General features: G+C 53.2%; 1 protein-coding gene and 1 long non-coding RNA gene across 2 annotated transcripts; both read left to right on the top strand.

Moving 5' to 3' along the window:
• Positions 1 to 2,363: 2,363 nt before the first annotated feature.
• On the top strand, positions 2,364 to 16,080 carry PHOX2A (paired like homeobox 2A). The gene is made up of 3 exons (XM_038375726.2): positions 2,364 to 2,878; positions 5,246 to 5,433; positions 11,613 to 16,080. The coding sequence occupies exons 1-3, from the start codon at positions 2,656 to 2,658 to the stop codon at positions 12,042 to 12,044; spliced, it is 843 nt and encodes a 280-aa protein (XP_038231654.1). The 5' UTR covers positions 2,364 to 2,655; the 3' UTR covers positions 12,045 to 16,080.
• Positions 16,081 to 17,443: 1,363 nt separating this feature from the next.
• On the top strand, positions 17,444 to 21,292 carry LOC119857857. Its single transcript, XR_005293723.2, has 3 exons — positions 17,444 to 17,549; positions 20,279 to 20,377; positions 21,075 to 21,292. It is a non-coding gene; the product is annotated as an uncharacterized LOC119857857 (long non-coding RNA).
• Positions 21,293 to 21,548: the final 256 nt, after the last annotated feature.

The following is a 21,548-nucleotide window of genomic DNA, read 5'->3' as shown; positions in this document are numbered from 1 at the left end:
GCTCATGGGCCGCAGGGGCAAAATACCCCCCCCCCGCGCTACCCCGGAATAACCAAATATACCCCCCCGCACCTCGATATTAGCCAGCCGGACCCCTCCCCCACGGATCTATTCCCTCCCCCAATGCTCCGTGTAAACAGCCTCTACTCCAGTTCCCAGCGCACCCCAGGGCCCCCACCCAAGTTCCAAAGGCCCTTTCCTGCCGCCGGGATCCGAACTGCGCCCCCGCTCCAGGCCCGTGTGTCTGCAGCTAGATCCGAACCCCCCTGAGTCCGCTCCCCCCCGTGGGTCCACTCCGCTGGTCCAGTGCCCCAACTCTAACCCCCGGCCAGGAGGGGTCCCCCCTGCCCAGCCCTCCCGCCCGAGTTTGTACAACAGCCCCTCGGGGGCCCCCCGACAGCCCCGCTTGTCGCTTTCACTCCCCCAAAGGAAAGCACGAGGGGCTCTCCCAGCGCGGGTGGCGAGTGGGGGACGCTCCCTGCCGGGCCGGTTGGTAGATTTGCCGCCCCCGGGGCAGGGGTTCGTTGGGGGAACTTGTCTAGGACGGGTACGCCCCCAAACCCGCTCCCTCGGCTCCTGGGGTGGCCAGATTTTGTTTTCATCACCATTTCCCTGCCCCGTTTAGCCCCCGATTTCCGCCCGGCGGGAACAGCTCCGGTGTCTCCCGAGTCAAACCCGCTCGGTTCGATCCAGGGAATAAAACACAAGCATAAGGGCCTCCGATCCCCCCCCCCGCAATAGTCAGGAGTCTTGAGGGGGCGGGATTGGGGGGAAAGAATCTGAATATCGGGAATAGCACAAACGAAACCAAGCGCTGGGAAGCCAGAGAAGGGAAATAAACCAAACATGGGGTGGGGGATGGGGGCTCTCCTTTTCTAGACATCTCGGATTGGGGGGAGGGAGCCGAGGGGCCAGGTGGGAAGAGACGCCTGAGAAAAAGAAAGAAAGAAAGAAAGAAAGAAAGAAAGAAAGAAAGAAAGAAAAGTGGTAGAAAAGAAGGAAAAGAAAAGAAAAGAAAAAAAAGAAAAGAAAAAAGGAAGGAAGGAAGGAAGCACTCGGAAGGAAGAAAAGAAAAGAAAAGAAAAGAAAAGAAAAGAAAAGAAAAGAAAAGAAGCGCTAGAGAGGAAGGAAGGAAAGAAAAAGAAAAGAAGGAAAGGAAAGGAAAGGAAAGGAAAGGAAGGACTGAAGCGCTAGCCAGCATCTTTCCCCACCTCGCCCGGCAGGAGCCCCCAGCCCCAGGGATCGCATCTGGGACAGGTGCACTTTGCTTCTAACAGTGCCTGGGGTGAGAGGGGCCCCGCGGGTGGCTTCGCCCAGCAGAGGGGCGGGAGGGGGCTCCGGGGCTCCCCACCCGGCTGGAGCAGAGGAGAGCGGGTTAACTTCGAGGTGGCAGGGGGAGGGGGGCCTCCAGCAGAAGGCCCCGATCCTGAATGCCCGAGGTCCTCCCGTCCGAAACCTCCCATTGCCCTGGGAAGATCGGGCCCTGAGCGCTCTGCGTGGAGTGGGTGAGGGTGGGGGGGGGACAGGTTTGTCCCAGGCCTGGGTGCGACTGGAGGGGGGAGGCGAACCGGGGGGGCCTCACTCTCTCTCTCCCTCACACTCTTCAACCCCGCCACGTCTCTCCTGGGTTTTCATGGTTTGGATCCGGTTCGGGGCTCCGCTCCGGGGCGCAGCCCTGGGCAGCGGTTGGGTCCAAGCGGGGAGAGAGACCCCCCAGGACTGGCCTTTGGTGCCCGCAAGGGGAGCCCCGGGGGTGCTACCTCTGGGGCTCGGGCAGGAAATAACGGGCTGTAGATTGTGTTAAACCCGATGGGTGTGTATGTGTGGGGGGGTGACCCCTCTGTGGCATTTGAAAGCCCCCGTGTGAGCCCTTGGCTCAGCTTTCAGAGGGATCTGGGCAAGTCGGGGCTGTCCCCGATCCTTCCGCCTGTTCCCCAAGACCTGTGCCCTGGGCCAGCCATGGAAAGCCCGATCCGAGCGGTTCTGTGGCTCTGAAAAGCCGGACTCATGAGGCCCGAGCCCCACACCGCTGGCCTGGATCGCTTAGCGAGGTCCTTTGGCCGGGTCCATCCCCGCAGCCAGGGCGGAGTGGGGTGGGGGATGTGGGGTGGGGAAGGGTTTTTGTAAAAGTCCGATCTGCTGCTTGGGCCAGAGACGTCCCAACTCCAGCTGGGGTTTCTAGGCTCCAGCAGCAGGACACCTCCCCCCTCTCCGCCCTCCCCCCCACGCCACAAAGGGTTAAGGGCTGAATCAATGATGCACCGGGGTGGGAGGCGCTTCCCCCCCGTTCCTACTGCCCCCGATAGACTCCGGAGATATTGTCATGCAAAAGCAACCGACGCCTTGCCCATTGTCTCCCCGGCCCAGCCAAGTATATCACAGGGCGGCGAGTCGGGAGGAGCGAGCTCCGAGCCAAGGGGGGCAGGCAGCCAGGGGTGCGTGGAGAGGCACCGTCCTCAGGCATCCAGGAAAGGCCGAGGGGAAACTTTCCGAGCCAGGAGGACCAAGCGCTGGGAAGAGGGGCGCAGCGGCTCGAGTGGCAGCCGGAGCCCGGGGCGCTGAGGCAGGAGCCCCGGCTCGGACTCCCGAGACCAGCCCCTCCCTCGCTTCTCTCCCTCCTCCGAGCTCCCCGGCCATCCACCTGTGCCCTCCTCTATGTACAAAATGGATTACTCCTACCTCAACTCCTACGACTCCTGCATGGCCGCGATGGAAGCCTCCGCCTACGCCGACTTCAGCTCCTGCAGCCAGGCGAACGCTTTCCAGTACAGCCCCATCCGGACCGGCTTTGGGACCAACCCTGGGTGCCCGCCGCTCAGCACGGCCAACTGCACCCTGGGGGCCCTGAGGGATCACCCGCCTTCGCCTTACTCCACAGGTAAAGACCCGAGCCCAGTGACACTGAAGCCAGAGAGGGACAGGGTGTGACTGGAGTTGGACACGGTGCAATAGAAGTTCTCGAGCTGTCCAGGTGCTAGCAAGCCAGAGAAGGGTCTACAGGGGACCCGGAGGATCTTGAGATGCGAGGCAAATTTGAGCCGATAGAAGTGTGGCAAGGGTCTGAGGGCTTTTTGAGCAGCAATCTGCCACGCGATCTCTTTATATCGGGTTGGCTCTTCCCCCCCCCCCCCCGTTTTTTTGTTTGTTTTTTTTTTAAACAAAAAAGGTATAAACCAATTTTGCAAAATGCAGTTATAAAGATATAAGATTTGGCGACTAATCGAGTTAAGGAGCCGTATCCCTGTGTTCACAGCCAAACAAATTAATGGGTGATCAGGTTACAGCAACTGGAGGATTAGATCAAGAAATCTAATTTAATATTTGCAGAAATGGCTTCTAGAAATTTTTTTATGAAATTATTAATTTTGAGACTTGAGGGGTTGGGTTTGGTTTGGGGAAGCCATGGATCGCACCCGCCTGCGACCAGCTGTAACAAACCGCCGCTCACTGCAAAGCCAATGCTGTGCCAGCCATCGCCTTACAACTGTTTCTAGTCAGTTTCCTGACAGTTTGTCACGGATCGGACCGTGTTAGTAATTCACAAAAGTATCGAAATCTCCTTACAGCGGCAGGGTCTCTCGCCACCCGATTTTCACACGCTACGTCCGTCCGAGGTACAAACCCACCCCTCGGCCCCCTCCTATAGAAATAGATCCGACCCTCGTTTTAGGTACAATTCCTAATACACATGGTCACAAAATCTGCCCAGGGTTCGAAGCTATCTGGCTATACAGATTTAGAGATATAGGGAGACACGTACATTATATGTATGTATCTACATCGATAGCAAGAGTAAAATGTAAATATCCAGCTATACAGTGACATAGATTTAGATATAACTACGTTTATGTTTTATCAGTAGAAACAAAGACATTTATCCTTATAAATATAGGTAAATCTTTCTCCCCATACAATCGAATCTAATCTAATCTATCCATCCCATACACCTCATCTATCTATCTATCTATCTATCTATCTATCTATCTATCTATCTATCTATCTATCTATCTATCTATCTATCTATCTAATCATCTCTTTATTTAACAACCTAATTGCTTAGTAAGCGAACTTGTATTAAACATTTTCTCTCTCTCTGGGCCAAGTTGCTGGTGATTGTAATTAGTTTCCTTCCTTTTTTCCCCTATTTCATTGTATTTCTCTGTGCTCCGTCTTTTGCCCTGTGACTAGAAATGACTTCGCAGTGCCGGTCCCGGGGCACGCTCCCCGGTTTCCCACAAGGTAGACACAGTGTCGCAGTGGTCACGGTTATCGCTTTAGCAAGGCTGACACTTCACCAGAATATTTTGACATTTAAACCATTCGCCCCTGTCTCAGTCTGGTGCGGGGCTTTCGGAGTATTTCCGAGAGGCGCTGTCGAATTGAACTCCGACGGCTCTTTCTGAGTCTTTCCCAAGGGTGACAAAGCAAAGACATTTGTCTTCCCTTATGAAAATGCGGCAGTCATGATCCAAAATATTACTGGAGTATATTTTCCATAAAGAGAAAGACTCTGGGATAGTTATGCAGCATCAGATGCTGTAGCGATAGGGAAATCTTTGGAAAGGCAAAAATACAATAAACTATTAATGAATTAATAATAAACCAAATAAATGTTCCCCACGCTCCTAAACAGCAATACAAACAATAATAATAATGGAATATTTAGTTCTTAAAGTAATTAACAAATTACAAATGGATCCACCATAAAAATAATGGCGAAGTAACAATTAATAACATATTTAATATTTATAAACCAATAATTAGCAATGCAATCAATGATCAAATCGAAATAGTACTTATCTGCACAATAATCAAATAACAGTCCACAGTATAATAATTGTTAATGCAATAGTAATACTTAAATATAAAACCCTAACTGCAATATTATTAAAATAGAAAGCACAGAATCATAGATAATATAAATGTGATTAATAGTCAAATGCATAATAATTAAACAATAGTCAACAATGTAATAATTGTTAGCTAATGCACTATTGATACTTTAACAATTAGTAAGGCTGGGTATGTCATAATATCCTAAGTGAGTTAGGAACCCAAGCCAGTGGGAGTTGGATACAGTCCTTTGTAAATACCATTGTGACTTGCTATTCCTGTCCCATAGCTATAACCTAGAGATATCTATAGATATATTCCCCCTTTAACTGCACTTTTTGCTCTCAGACCCGCTAATGTTTTCCTGATAAGTAAAGCTCTCCCCCCATTTCTTCCCCTCTCTCCCCTTCAGTTCCCTACAAGTTCTTCTCGGACCCCTCAGGCATCAATGAGAAGAGAAAGCAGAGAAGGATCAGGACCACGTTCACCAGCTCCCAGCTGAAGGAGCTGGAGAGGGTCTTTGCTGAGACCCACTATCCAGACATCTATACCCGGGAGGAGCTGGCGCTGAAGATCGACCTCACTGAAGCCAGGGTTCAGGTAAGCCCAGCCCAGCCCAGTTAGACACGATGTGGCTTGATATTCATTACACAGCTCTTCCCTGAAATGCAATAACCCTTTTATCTAGCACCTTCCATGCAAGGATCTCAAAGTGCCTTATAAACATTAGGGAATCAAGCTTCACACCAGCCCTGGGAGGTAGGACAATGTCATCACCCCATTGTGCAAATGGGGAAACTGAGGCAAGGAGCAAGACTGTGACTTGTCCAGCTCACACAGCGAGTTAGTGGCAATGCCAGGAATAGAATCGAGGAGGCCTAGCAACAGTTGCATGTGCTAACCATTGTTTCACCCTTCCTTTGTTTTGGGCCCCTATTCAACAAAGCTCATAAGCAGCTTCTTAATTTTAAGCTGGTACCTCTGTCCTATTCACTTCGTTGGGACTTAAAATCTACTTAAAGTTAAGCACCTGCTGCATTGCTTTCCTCAGCTGGGGGTCTCTGTGCCCCAGTTCCCCATCTGTAAAATGATAATATTTCCCTACCTCCCAGGGTGGGGTTGTAGTCAGAGAACCACAGAAATGTCAGGCTGGAAGCGATCGCGAGAAGTCACCTAATCTAATCCCTTGTGCTGAGCCAGGGCCAAGTAAACCTAGACCCATCCTGACAGGGGTTTGTCCAGCCTGGTCTTACTAACCTCCAATGCCGGGGATTCCACAACCTCCCCTGGAAGCCTATTGCAGAGCTTCACTCCTCTTAAGAGTTACAAAGTTATTCCTAATATCTGACCTAAATCTCCCTGTCTGAAGATTAAAGTCCATTATTTCTTGTCTGACCTTCAGTGGACATGTGTTTTACCTACGACACTCCTGTTAACACACCCCAAAATGATATCTGCCTTTTTGCACCTGCATCGTATCGTTGGCTCAAGTTCAGTTTGTGATCTCCAAAAATCCTCTGCTCTTTTTCTGCACTACTACTGTCTAGCGAGTCATTTCCCATTTTGCAGTCGTGCATTTGATTTTTTCCTTCCTAAGTGTAGTACTTTGCACTTGACTTTACTGAATTTCATCTGGTTGATGGCAGACCAATGTGTTGAGGTCAGTTTGAATTCTAACCCTGTCCTCCAAAGTGCTTACAACCCCTCCCAGCTTGGTGTCATCCACAGATTTTATAAGCATCCTCTCCACTCCATTATCCAAGTCATTAATGAAAATATTGAATAGCACCTGACCCAGGACAGACCCCTAGTAGATACGTCCTCCCAATTTGACAGGAAACCATTGATAACTACACCTTGGATATGGTTTTTAACCATGTGTGCACCCCCAAATAATTCCATCTAAACCACGTTTCCCTACTTTGCTCACCAGACTGCCACGTGGGACGGTGTCAAAAGCCTTGCTAAAATCAAGATCTAGTCCATGTATTGCTTGCCCCCATTCAGGAGGCCAGTAACCCCGTCAAAATAATGAGGCCGAATACAAAGATATGAGAATAAATACTAAGCAGCTGCTCAGATTGAGACTGTATGTGTCCCTAGATGGAGCATTATGCAACACAGGGACTGGTGGTCAGGACACCTGGGTTTAGCTCTGCCAGATAGCCGGCCAGATCTGGGCCCGATTGGGTCGGGCGCTGCATAAGCACATGTGAAGATCTGGTCCTGCCCCAAAGATTCCAGAAGAGAATCATCCCTAGTTAGTAGCCTGCAGTCCAAGGCCCCAGTTCAGGAGCATATCCCTGTTCAAGAGAGCACGTTTAACCTTAAGCAAGTGCTTTCCTGAACAACATGCAATAGGTGCACCGTTTTTCCACTGGGAGGGTAATTAACCATTAGAACAACTTGCCTAGTGATGACAGGTTGCAGAGTAGCAGCCGTGTTAGTCTGTATTTGCAAAAAGAAAAGGAGTACTTGTGGCACCTTAGAGACTAACAAATTTATTACAGCATAAGCTTTAGTGAGCTTATGCTCAAATAAATTTGTTAGTCTCTAAGGTGCCACAAGTACTCCTTTTCTTTTTGCCTAGTGATGTGATGGATTCGCCATCCCCTGACGTCTTTAAATCAAGACTGGCTGTTTGTCTAAAAGCAACGCTCTGGCTCCATCAGAAGTTGTGGGCCTGGTGCCAGAATCCCTGGGTTGGTTCTCTGGCCTGGGATCTATGAGGGAGCAGACAACAGGATCACGGGGGTCCCATCTGGCCTTAGACACTATGAATTTCTGAAGGCGTAGCCTTTCCTGAATCAGGCCCAAAGTCACGGCTTAGCTCCTGCCCCGTGAACACTCGGGGTATCAATCCAATGTGACCTCAGCCCACTTAAGAATTATCCCGTACTGAGCCATTCCAGGGTGGCAGACCCTTCGGCAGAGCCTGGCGCAGACGAAGTCTCTGCGTTTCGATATAACAGCAGGTCCCCGCCCCGTTCAGATGCCCGTTCAGCAGGTGGCCTCCTCCCTCGCAGGTGAGCGGGGCTTTAAATAACCCCTTGTCACCGGCTGGAAGGCAGGGACCGTGGGGACAGGGTCTGCCTCACTCAGTGCTTCTGACAGGCAGGCAGGATAATCTGGAGCTTGTCTCCAACAGTGGTTGCTCCTGGGGCAAGGGAGCTGCCTTTTATGTTTTCTGGGAACGAAGCACTGGGGAAAAGAGCGGCCCAACAATGCAGGGGCCCGCTGTCTGGGCAGCAGCCCCTGGCTCTGTGCCAAAGGGGCCCCCCCCGCTACATGCCCTCGAAGTACTAGCCAGCAGACACCCAGACTAGGGTTAGCACTCCTCGTCCACTGAGCTCAAAGCCCTTTACCCAGGTGACAAGGCCCATTATCCAGGTTGGACAGATGGGGAAACTGAGGCAGTAGCAGGGCAAGGGACATAGCCAGGGTCAGCTGGGAAAAGACCCCATGACTCCTGACTCTCATGCTTATTCCCTAAGCCGCTGGGCCCCCCTTCAGAAGGCTCCTCATTTAGCGTTACCTTTAATTAGGCATCAGGAGCTGGTTACACTGTCCCAGCAGGTCCCTGTGCCCATCCAGTCCTTGTCCCGGCTCTCTCCGCTGAGTGATGCAAATTAGGACCAGAAGGGCGGGTGTGTGTATGTGGGGGCGGGGGGTTAAACCCTCCCCCTTGCAAATTCCCTCTCGTAAAACACCCAGCATCAGTGGCGGTCCTGGCACAATGGCATCACAGTGGGTCTCAGCAGCAGGCCTGGCCTGGCCTGGCCGATCATGGCCTGCCCTCGTCTCTCATCCTAGGGCCAGCAGACCCCGCAGATGCCACGCGGCTGATCCGCCTGGAGGAGCAATGCCGCCTTAGCGCCATTCAGCCCCGCCCGGCCCATTTCCCCTGGGGTTAGCTGCCGAGAAAAGGCCACACCGGTTGTGGGCCCCGTGAGCTCTGACTGGGCTGCTCACTAGCGGCTCCGCTTCACCTTGTGCGGCGGGGAACCTCTGCGCCAAGCACCAGCTCCTCTTAGAAAACAGGCTCTTGTCACTCGGCCCAAACAAGTCTGGCTCCAGAGCTGGGGGCTGGCTCAGCCGCAGCCCTCTCCAGTCCCTACCCGAAGCCATCGCAGGGTGTGTGCGAGCTCGTAACTCCGCTGTGAGATGGCTGCACCGTTACTGAGCCCGGTGGCTGTAGCACAAGCAGCAGGAGCAGACAAACGGCCGAGGAAGCAAAGCTCCTGTCTCTGTGCCGACATCCCTGTGTCACAAACTACAGCCAGGTGCTGCAGCGCTCAGACCCAGGGCCTTTAGCACCAGCCTTTGCACTTGATCTGGAGGGGCCCCTGGGTGTGAGTAGCAGCCCCTGGGTCGACCTCTTATCTGCCCCTGGGTCGACCGCGAGAGGGAGCCACAGCCACACAGAGTCAGCTATACCCCGCCATGGAAAACAGCCACGGCGAAATATAAGAAATAGGAGCAGATGCTAGTAAATTGAGATTTTGTTTTTCAGTGGTAGGCATCCAAATGGGCCTTGGGAAGAGAGACAGGCAGGGAGAGAGACAGGAGACAAAGGGCTTGATTCTCCTCTCACACTCAGGGTTACTCCTGATTTACACAGGGTGAGAGCGAGTGGAACTGGGTGTTTCAGAACACGGACTCGGCATGGGGCTGTACACGAGGGAGCCTGACCTCGGCTGAGCCCTCCAAGTGCTACTGGAACATACTAATACATAAGAATAAAGGCAGGGGAAGGAAAGGCCTTTTTGTTGATGTAACCATAACAATCATTTCTCGGAGCCCAGTTCTGCTCTCAGCGACGCCGGTGAAAATCCAGGAAACTCCATGGAGAATCTGGTGCTCATGCTGAAAGGGCCAATAACTGAGTTCCAGTACAATCAGTCAGTGCGTGGGTGGGCACAGCAAAAACTCACCAGCCCCCTGTGCCACAAGAGTGCACAAAGCATACGTTTTTCGGGCCAGAGACCGTCCGTTTGTTATCGGTGCACCCAGCACCTGGCTTATGCTGGGGGGCGGGGGGTGTCTCCTGGCACTATTGCAATACAAATGTTCACAAATCAGACCTCAGGCCCCCAAATCATTAGATTTTTTTTTTTAAATTGGGATCTTATTTGCCTTGGAGCTTTCCGAGCCTTTAATTAATTAAATAATTAATTAATTGATTTACTAAAAAGAAAATTTAGATTCTCACACTATCTCTTGACTCCAGGAACTGGAGCTTTAAGAAAAAAACATCAACTATTGTGAGACTAGGACAAGTCATTTCCCCTCCCAGGAGAAAATACGTTACCAGCTGTTATAAAAAAGACAGTGGTCAGTTGTTCTTTATGCCCACTGACGGTACAATCAGATGCAACCAGTTTAACCTGCAGCCAGGGAGATTTAGGTTAGCTAATAGGAGAACCTGTCTGACTCTAAGGGTTGTTATCTCTGGAACAGGCTTCCAAGGGAGGTTATGGAATCCGCATCATTGGAGGTTTGTAAGAACAGGTTGGACAAACAGCTGACAGGGATAGTGGTTCTCAATCTGCTTGCCATTGTGGGCCACATATGCAGCTCGCTCTGAGTTATGTGGGCCTCATTCACACAATATATATACTACTTGTATGGCCCTGAGGATGTCACATGGCCACGGCTGTGTGCTGATTGGGATGCAAGCGGGCTGCAGGTTGAGAACCAGTGGTGTAGATTTACTTGGCACAGGGGGCTGGACTTGATGACCTCGCCAGGTCCCTTTCTGCCTGACATTTCTGTGATTCTTTGAACTTCCTGAGAGTTGGCAACATTGCCAATAATGATAATAAAAGAACCAACAGCCTGTCCGTGAAATGAACGGCTGGTAAATTTCCAACACTAAAGAAAAAGGACTCGAATTTTACAGCGACTACAATCACCTGGTGTAGCCAACAACCACCCAATCTCCACTCAAACCCTTCCTTTAAACTCATCCCCTGATGCATAGCCCACCCCAGAGAAGACAGCATTGAATGAAATGCCCATCAGCACCACTGATGACCATCTATCACTATTGTGTCACATGGTGCTTTAGAGACCAAAAGTGGCCGGTCCCTTCCTGAGATGTACTGAGCACCTCTGTTAACCTAACCCCCAAATCCTGAAAGGCATTGGTTATGTTCACGGCACACTCACAGAGCAGATAGAGAAAAACCTAAATCCTTGGCTGGAAGGTTGCAACATAACACTGCTTTATGAATTAGAATTCAGAAGGATAACACACAAGAACCAAAGAGAAGGAGAGAGAGAAAGCAGGCTGCTCACTGAGGCAGAGGTGCAACTCACCCCACCTTATTCTAGATGGATTGCTGCTAGCTAGGCCTGCTTGAACGCTTCCCTGCAGAGCCCCCTAACCTGCAAGAAGGATCAGGAAAACTCCCTGAGCGTTTAAAATACCAGCTTACAATTTTAATACAGTTTTCAATATACTGCAGTATTTGGGCACCAACTCCAAGTGATGTTAATGGGAGTTAGGTGCTCAAATACCTTTGAGGATCTGGGCCCTGCTGAGTTTGGGAAATCTGACCAAGAAGAGGGGATATGTATAGGTGGTTGGATGGAGATCCTCAGATGGAAGGTGCCATAGAGATGCAAGTGAAATCATTATTAAGCCTTACTGTGATTCCATCTTTCAAGAGACAGCTGACTAGGTTGTGGGTGGATCCCTCTTTCCTTGCTTGACTTGGTTTTTCTCTCCCCACCCTCCCACTTCCGGTCACCATCCCACCCCTCACCCCATCCAGGTTTGGTTCCAGAACCGACGCGCCAAGTTCCGCAAGCAAGAACGGGCGGCAAATGCCAAGGGAGTGAATGGTGGCTCCTCGGCCAACAAGAAATCTGACCCGCGCTCCTCTTCGGAAGACGATGAGTCCAAGGAGTCCAACTGCAGCCCCACCCCGGACAGCACCGCTTCGCTGCCCACCACGGGCAGCCTCAACAGCCCCGGGAGCAGCCTGAGCCCCAGCCCCGGCACGGGGCAGGGCCTCGGACCCAGCCACGCCGCCCAGTCCTTAAAGGCTCCCATCTGGCCAGGGGTCAGCACCAGCAACGGTGCCACCAACACGGCGGAGCTCCTGAAGGCGTGGCAGCCGGCTGAGGCCATGCCAGGACCTTTCTCCGGCGTCCTCTCCTCCTTCCACAGGAAGCCCAACGCCCTCAAGACAAACCTGTTCTAATGACCGGGAACGGACCGCGCCAAACAAACATTGCCAACTCCTTCGTGTGCCATCGTGTGCAACATCAAATATCTCCCCCCCTCAGCCCCTTTCCCTAGCTAGTAGTCTCCAAGTTTCCTCTCTCTGTCCGCAGCGCCGGGTAGACCCCCCCTCGGCCCGGCCTCCAGGAAGGCCCCAATCCTCCCAGGCTAGAGGGAAGTACTGAAACAGACACCCGGCTGAGCCACACCTGCAGCCACCATTGCTTCTAGCAGTACCCAAGAGGACAAATGATGCACCCGCCACAGTGAACTGCCCCTCACCCCACACATCCCCAGGGAGGTCGACCTCGCCCAGCCATGGGGTCGGCTTAGCAAGTACCAAGCAGCTTCCCTCGGAGTGGGGACCAGTGCGGCTGGCCAGGCACTCACCTCCGGTAGAACAGCTGTCTGGTGGATCAGTTCCTGAGGAAGTTGCCCCCCCCCGCACCCCCACAACGCGCACTGGGCTTTAAGAAACATCACCTTCTGCTGCCACCACTGTTCTCCTGGGGTGCTTAGATCACAGTGGAAGAGTGGTCTCCTTTTTAAGCTCCTGGGATGCCAGGGTCCCCTGGGTGTGCAGTGGTCTCCGGAACAGGCCGGGCTTTGCCTCCATTTAAATGTCTGTACGTAGGTAGCTATATCTAGGGACGGGGGTTACCCCAACAGCCAGCAGCCCAGGGAAGTGGGGGCGTGGAAGGCAGCTAATCCTGCTGAGAAGCGGGGAGCCTCCCCTAGTGTGCCACTGAGCCGTTAGCCACAGGTGGGGCAGGCGTGGGAAGGTGTTTCGTGGCCCTGTTTGGCTGGAGGCCTACGCTAGCCATCTCTTGGGTAAGATGCAGTCAGGGACAAAGCAGAGAGAGCGTTTCTTCAGCTTCCCATGAGCCCTTAAGGAACCAAGGAAGGGGTGTAACAGCTCTGTGTAGTCCCAGGGATGCAGGTGGGTGCAGTGGAAAGCTGTGATCGGACAGTCCCTGGTCAGAAATAGCCAGCTTCTCTCCCCCATGCCGTCCATTCACCTTGACCCCCATCCTGAGAGGTAGCAGGGCTCCTCTGTCCACTCCGGCTGGAAAACTGGTGTAAGTTCAGCACCAACTCCACCTCACCATGGGGAGATGTGGATGGGCACCACATGTAGCCCCTTCTGAACCCATCCGACCATTTTTGGGGACCACCAGGCCTGGCTCCTTGGGGCCCACTAGTGGAAGGCCCTAGCACCCTCGCGCTTAGACCCAGACTGGAGGGGGCGGCCATTTTGAAAGACTATCCAAGGCGATGCTCTTCCCCACTGACTCCTAGGACTTAACACTGTGATTGAAAATACTGCAGCGGGCAGCCGGCGCCCCATGGCACTGGACTGGTTTCTCCGTCAAGCCAAGCAAACACTCATTAGCTGGATCCTTGCGACTCCTTCTCCATCTCCAGTAGAGGGCAGGTTTGAGGCCACGAGGCACTTTCTTTCGGCTGTGGCCAACGCTCATCGTTTCTTTTATTGCTCAATGTTGAATTTCAATCGAGACATTGCCCAGCGGTGGAAGGAGGGAAGAAAGCACTTTATGGTGGGGCTGGGCAGGCCAGCCGGCCCTGTGTTGGCATGTACCTCATTGGGTGAGCGAGGAGCAGGACGACACAAGCATGGCGGGGGGCTGCCCACGGCTTCTGCAGACCGTTGCTAGTAGTGCCTGGATCCACTGTCCCAGACTCTGCTGCCGCAAGGACCCCAGAGAACCAGCAGAGACAGCTGGACCGTGCTCCCCAGGTGCAGAAAGGAAACCAGGCCAATATGTTTGTTTAGGACCCCTCATCCCACTGGATCGCAAAGCATTTCACCGACTGTGCACAGAGGCACCCCGGCGCCCGCCACTCAGACGCTGTCCCCCTGTTGTCACTGCTCCTGGACGTGGAGACGATGCTGTGTGGAAATGGAGCCGCAGCGGGCATTTGAGGGAGGTGGGATGATGTCACGCTCGAGGTGGGCAAGGACCCCAGGGTTGGTGACTTTCTGGCAGAGATAAGGGCCATGGTCCATGCATGGTTTTGCCTCTTCCCTGGACGACGACAGCTCCAGCCGCCAGCACTGCTCACTAGCATGCAGGGTCACGGGGAGCCCCTTGCCTCAGACACGGTGTCGGGGCGTTGACTGACCCCCCCAACACCACAGCATCTCACCCAGCCACCAGGCTGAGGCATGGTTTGGGCCTGTCTCCACCAGAAGGACTCCCCCAGCCCACGCACCTGACCACCGGGGTGTCTCTTGAAGATCTCTGAGCGGGCCCAGCCCTGTTGACCTGGGACGATCTAAGGAGGAATGGCTGCAAAGTGCAGACACCTCAGACACTGACGTTAACGCCCAGACGGCTTCTGTGCTGCCGGGCTCGGGCCTCTGGTTTTCAAAGACGCCTGTGGAGAGAGACGTTACTCGTGCCCCTCTTTCCTTGGGTTAGGGTGAGGGCAGAGGGAGCCACATGGTCTTGCCACCTGCAGACTGTTCCGGAAGCAGACCATGGGCAATATTAACAAGTATTGATCATCTAGGAGCTTGTGAGGCCTAAGAGCTGCTGAGGGAGGGGCAGGGTTGGGGTCTAACCAGAGCTCAAAAAGGACCGATCCCTGAATGTCTATTGCAAGCCCAGAACTCACAGTCGCAGCACGCCCAGCCACTGCCGCTGGGAGTTCCAAAGATGCCTCATGCAGTGAGGTGCCCAACCCCCACTGGAATACTATAGGAGTTGGGTGCTCGTGCTGGGCATCCCAGCCCATGCTGTAGTCGGCACCTGTTGTCACAGAGCAGACACCTGCGGAGGGAGGAAATGGGTCAGAGGAGATGCTAGAGACTGCCAAGGTCTTGTCACAAAGCCTCTGGCTTCAGGCAGATGTTAGCAGAGGATTGGTCTGGTGTGGCCCTGCTGAGATTAGAATAGCTGCGTGAGCTAGGGTGTGTGTGTGTGTTTGTGTGTGTGTGTTCTTCACAGAGATGGTGGGTGCCGGATCAGTTCCATTTGTGGTTACAGCCGGAGCCCGTCCACATGGACACCTTCACAAATCTACCTTCCATTGACTGACAAACTCCTGAGCATCACGCACGGCCTGTGGCCATTGACACCGATGCCCATCGCAGGCGTTCCTAGCACCGGGGCGGTAGTGCCACTTGTGGGTTCGGCAGCAGGTCACGTCCTTCCCTCGGGTGCAGGAGAACAGAACAAGAAGAGGTATTCAGCCACTCTCCAGTTACGTGATGTTGTTGTGCGTTCAGCTAGCACTAGGGGTGAAGGAGATATGGGATTCCATCCCCATAGAATGTATCTCAGAAGAACCTACCCATAATGAACCTCATCACCGGGGAGATGCCTGCATATGGGGAAAGTAAAAAGGTCGTTAATGTGGAAGAAGCAAAGTCACTAAGGTCCCCTGCAGATCTTAGTAAAGGTCTCTGCTGACTTTGGGCACCTCCTCTGCTGGGAGGAACTAATCACTTTCTGTCCTTAATGACCAGAGTTGAAAGCATAACATCCCAAAGCGCAGCTGGTAGGGTCAAACTCATGAATTCAATGAGCCATCTAATCGGGGTGATGAAGGGTCACCGTCCGACCCCCTTCCATTGAGCACTAGCTACGCAGACACTGCTCGCTCATGCTTTTGTGCCTCTCATGGGTTCTTCCATTGTCCTCTGCTGGGTTTGGAAGTTCTGCTCCATCGGTGAGGCCAGGCAAACAGGATGCAGCAGGGGCCAGGGGAGAAGGCATAGCCCTAATGCCACAGGGGCCAGGAGCATGCTCTTTATTCAGAGGAGGGGGACGCTTGAGATCCTACAAGTGGGCTGTTTATCAGGCATGGGGTATCTTGCTGGCTGAGCCATCCCCATCAGGATTGGCTCCGCAGCCCCTTTAGGTGCTGAGGTCCCCTCTCGTTGGATGCTGTACGACTGTTTTTGTTTTTGTTTTTTTAAACTGTTCTGTAATTTATTGAACCCATTTGCAAATTATACTAATCCAAATAAAACTTAATTTATTGAAGAAGCCATTGGCCGTCTCTGCTCTTGAGGAAGGCGGCCGTGGGGGGCAGTAATGTGGAGGGGGGACCCCAGCTTGGACTCATGAGCTGCGGGAATGCGAGACGGGGAATGTTAGCAAGGACAGGGATAGGGTTAGCAAGGACAGTTGGTGCCCTACCCGAGGATCTCTGCAGACACCCTTCCCTGCAAAGGGCAACAGAAGAAGGTTAAGCCATTGTTTTATTTTGGGATTCAGACTGTATCTAGCATTAAGTCCTGGCTCTGGCATAGGGCTAGTCCAGGCCTAGGCATGTGGAGCAGGCTGTCCTGAATTCCAATCCCAGCTCTGACGTGGCCTCCCTCTGTGGAGCTGGGCAAGTTCTGGCCACGGTCTGTGCCTCAGTTTCCCCAATGGTACAATGGGGATAAGTGCCCTGACCTGCCTTCCAGGAGTCGGAGGGTCCCTAAATGCCTGGAGCGCATTGTGCTGAGTGCTGTGTGTGGACGGTCTCTGTCCGTACTCAGCCTTCACGCAACCATGATAAAGAAGGGTTCTTCCTCTTGAGGGGAGAAGTCAGTTCCCAATCTGGGGTGCAGACAGCAAGAGATCACCCCAAAAATGGGAAGAGGTGGGCTTGAAAGATCGGGGGGGGGATTTTTGCAGCTTTTTAGCGCTGATCACCTCACTCACCACTGAAATAGACAATGGAGCGGCTGAAACAGGACTCGATTAACAAAGAATGAAAGGAGGGTAATGTCATTAATGCCAATCAGAGGGGGTTATGGTAAATAGAGCCCCTCAGACTAACTGGATATGTCTTTTTGATCCAAGTTTGGTTGATAAAGGTAATAGTGTTGCCATAATATACTTAGATGGCTGTTGGACTTGGTACCCCACAACACTGGCTGTTTTGCTAAACGATCTGCTCTAGGGATTATTTGGGGGAAGTTCTCTGGCCTGTTTTATACAGAAGGTCGGGTTAGATGACCACAGTGGGCCCTATGAAATGCAGCCACCTCTGGGGAGGAACGGGGCAGCTTTTTACCAGCCACGCAGCACCGCAGCACAGTGGTTTCGGACAGGAAGTGGTGAAGAATACTGGAACTGAAGGGAGAATTTTAGGGAGGCAACATGGAATTTTACACATTGGAATTTTGCCAGGAATGTGGGACACCTCTCCTCACCTCCTGAGAAAACGCCCCTGGGTCCATAGCACAGGGTGGCTTGGGTGGTTAAGGCCCTGTTCCCAGATCAGCCCAGAACCAAGGCATTCTGGGGCTGGTAGTTCCCAGGACTGATGGGAGTTGTATTAGACAGCAGTGCATGCTGGGAAAAGGGGTCATCTATAAAAGGGCTCCTTTTGCCCTGCTCAGAGATGGACTGGAGAGGAGACATGGCTTGTTGGGAGCTGTTCTCAGTCTCCTGTTTCCCTCCCGGTTGGTGGAGGAGCTGCATGAGGAATGGGAGAATGGAGAGGAAAAGCCTGGACCCAAGTTTGTTTCTAATCTGGAACTAGTGGAGGGGACACTGGAGAGGGTGAACCCTGGGAACAAGTGGGGCCAGGGGCCTGAGGGGGAGCTGTGGCTTGAAGCCAGGCATTTGCTTCTCTTTCTTGGGGGCCCAGGGCAGGAGCTGCTGACAGAGGGTGATGGGAGACCTGCCCCCAGAGTGTTGGCTTGACCCTGTTGAGAGGGGAGATGTGGACTCCCCTCCAATGGGAAGGGGTGGAGGTTGGTTTGGTTTAGTCAGAGGGTTCAACTGCCCAGGCAGTGAGGGGGAAACTGAGACAGTGGCCTACCCACATGGGCTGGGTGGAAACCCCTTGCTTGCATGATGTTGGCCCCAGAAGCGTTTGCTTGAGCGGCTCCTTTCAGCAGAGCAGCCCCATCTGGGTTAAAGGAAGAGCGGCAGAGCCTGGTGTGGGCAGAGCCATCACAAAGCTGGGTCCGTCTGTGCCCTGACCGCTCTGGAGAGCAGTTAAGAGCGGCTGCTCCTGTTGGGGCTTGTCCCTGAGTGGCCTGGCTGGGTAAACCTGAGGTGCTTGGCCTGGGGATGAATGAGGCTGTTTCCAGCTCCTCGGGGATGGGGGTCAGGATGTCCTTGTCTCCAGTAGGCTGTGGAGACTTTGGCTATGGGGGAGCAGCCTGGGGAGACTCCAGCACTGGGGCCTATCACTGTAGCACACGTTCACGCCCAACCGTCCCTGGGTAACGTGAGCCTTGGGCTGACCCTCTCACTGGCCTCTCCCTACCCAGCACCCCCCATAGATCCCTGTGCTCCAGTGACCCGCTAGGACTTTCTTCACTGGCTTGGGTTGGGCGCTTTCCATCATGTTCTGAGATGTGGGCCCTGTTCAACTCGGGCCAAGTCAAGGCCACCTTGGCCTATTCCAAGAAGCAAGCGAAGGTCCCTCTCTGGGGGGGCTTCCCCAGCCCGTAGACGTTAGATCTCTAAGGGATGTGGAACCCTCCGCACTGGGCTCCTTCAGCATCTGCAAACTGAAGCTAGGAAGGGCTGAAGTTCCCCTGTTTACATGGCCCACAGTCTGGCAAGAAATAGATGGGGAGCCCCAGGGACCTCATCTCCGCACTCCACAGGAAGGTGACTCAAGCCAAGGCCCTGCCAATACCTGGTCTGGGGGAAATTGCTCTGACCTCAAAGAGGCTCTTCAAGTCAGCCCTGTTTACGTGAGTGTGAGATTAGGGCATTTAATGGCGACGGGGCCTCCCGGCTACTGCTGGCTCTGAGTACAGTGAGTAAATAACCCAGGCAGAGCTAACCAGGGAGGAGATCACGGAGAAGAAAGTCTGATGTTTCCACAGCACCTTCCGTGCTATAGGGTCCCAAATGCTTGATAAACCTTCCATTAATAGACCGCTTTTGTCTGTGGTTAGGTGGAGGTAAAGGTACGATCCACATGTGATCCATGGGACTCTTTGCAGAAGGATCTCTTGTGACTAAGCGCTGCAGAGTCAGGCTTTACATCAGCCAGCAGAGATGGGAAAGATCCATTCGGTCAGCTAGCCTCCAGCCCCAGCGCCCGGTGGCTTCTGACAGTTCAGTTACCAGCACCTTGTCAAATCTTGTCTTCAATGCCCCAAAGCATGGGGCTTCCATCTCTCCTGGGAGAGATTCCCCAGCCTTGAGCAGCTTTCCCCTTCCTAGGCTTTGTCTACACTGGGGATTTCTGACCATGGGTGGGCCAGCCAGGGGTGTAACTCCATCAGTGCAAATGCCCCAGGTCAACCTTCACTCTTAAGGTACATCTACATGGCAATTAAACACTCACGGCTGGCTCGGGTCAGCTGACGTGGGCCAGCCACGGCTGTTTAATCACCATGTAGACATACCCTAAGACAGTGGATTTCAAACCTTTTTTCTGGCGACCCAGATGAAGGAAATTTTTGATGCCCATGACCTAATGGAGCTGAGGGATTTGAGGTGTGGGAGGGGCTCAGGGCTGGGACAGAGGGTTGGAGTGTGGGGGTGAGGGCTGCGGGGTGGGGCCAGGAATGAGGGGTTCAAGGTGGGAGGGGCTCTGGGCTGGGCCAGGGGGTTGGGGTGTGGGAGGGGGCTCCAGGTTTGGGGGGGCTCAGGCTGAGGTTGGGGTCCAGGATGGGGTCAGGGCTCTGGGCTGGGGGTGCAGGCTGTGGGGTTGGGCTGGGGATGAGAGGTTTGGGGTACAGGAAGGGGCTCCAGGTGGGGGGGGGCTCAGGGCTGGGGTAGGAGGTTGGGGCATGGGCTTACCTCAGGTGGCTTCCAGTCAGCGGTGCAGCGGAGGTGCTAAGGCAGGCTTCCTGTCTGTCCTGGCACTGTGGACCGCAGTACACCCTGGAAACGGCCAACAGCAGGTCCAGCTCCTAGGTGGAGGTGTGCAAGTGGCTCTGCACGGCTTTTGCTTGCGGGCACCAGCTCCCATTGCCTGGGAACTGGCCAATGGGAGTGCAGAGCTAGTGCTCGGGTGGGGGCAATGCGTGGAGCCCTGTGGCCCCCCCCAGGAGCTGGACTCTCTGCTGGCCGCTTCCGGGGTGCAGTGCAGTGTTGCAACAGGTAGGGACTAGCCTGCCTTAGCCAGGCAGCATGGCCGATGGGACTTTTAATGTCTCGGTTGGCGGTGCTGGCCAGAGCCGCTGCGACTCAGTGCTTTACGTTCAGTACTGGGTCGCGACCCGCAGTTTGAAAACCACAGGTCTAAGAAACTATTTGCTTTGACCTGGTACAGATGGCTTCTGTGTGAAACCAGATAAGAAGAACTAATGCAAATCCTGGCTCAACCTGTCTACATCAGGCCTGGCCACGATGGCTGAAACTGGAGCAAATGGTGAGTGTAGACAAGGCCTTGCCTGTCATCCCCTTTTCCTATCTATCCCCCCGGTCCGTGACTGTGTGCAGAGGTGTGAATTTAAAACCATGTGGTTGGAATATGGCCATTCTAGAGCATCCCTGGATCCCAGGATATGGGGCATTAAAAACTCCAAGCACAACCTGACCCTATGGCCCATATTACCTGACCAGCTGGTGGACATAGTAGCAGCAGCCAGTGTTAACATCTCATTTTGAGGAAGTTAGAGAGGGCAGGGTTCAAAATTGGGCTTATAAAAAGACGACTTGCTGAGTCGCTATCTGGCACTGGTAGATCCAAAACTGCAATGCAGCCGTCTCTGGGAAGGAACACGGCAGCCGTTTAACAGCACACAGCAACACGGCTTGCCGGTTTAGGGCAGGAAATGAAGGCGAATAGGGTATCTGCTTGAGGCGGCCGGGGGAACTAAGGGAGGCGGGATCAATGTTACCAAGATGGAATTTGAGCAGGACGTGAGAACTATCGTGTTGTGGGAGCTTTAAAGAGCAGAAATAGTGAGGCCTTTGGTTTTGCCCACCACCTGCATGCTGGCACTCCCCTCCTACACAGCACCACGGAAGGGAATTGGGTCAGTACAGCGTCAAAGGGAAGAGCGCCACCTACTGACTCACAAGTGTGACTTCTGCGTGGGTCTGACATGGGTCTCCCATCCCAGTAGAGACCCAGCCTGAGAGCGAGGGAGGGAGAAAACACAGGAAGCTGTTTCTAAGCAAACAAGCCCTTTTATTGCTTCAGAATGTGATACTCCCGGACATAAACAGTGAACATCTCGCAAAGTCTTCAGATCCTAACACTTAAAATTCTCGTCTCCTGCCTCCCCCGAGAAATAATATTAAGCATGAGAAGAGAGTTTCAAATAACAATTAAACATTTTTTTAAAAAAAGCTCATGATTTCAACTACAACAAAAAACACAACACGACGGTAGTTTAGTAGGATTAAAGTCACACCAAATGCCTCGCAAACTAACAAAGAGACAAGGTGGGGTGCAGAGAGCGTGCCAAGCCATGCGGGCACCGGCTCCTCTCCGCACCTGATAGCTAAACCGCATTGGAAACCAAACACGTCCTTCATTTCTGTGTGAAAGCCACTTCATCAGCATCAGAGATTCTCCTTGGGATGGGCAAAGG

The sequence above is a fragment of the Dermochelys coriacea genome, chromosome 1 (genome assembly GCF_009764565.3).
Source record: "Dermochelys coriacea isolate rDerCor1 chromosome 1, rDerCor1.pri.v4, whole genome shotgun sequence".
NCBI lineage: Eukaryota > Metazoa > Chordata > Testudines > Dermochelyidae > Dermochelys > Dermochelys coriacea.
The sequence above is the reverse complement of the archived record's forward strand: the minus strand, read 5'-3'. Positions and strand labels throughout refer to the sequence as shown.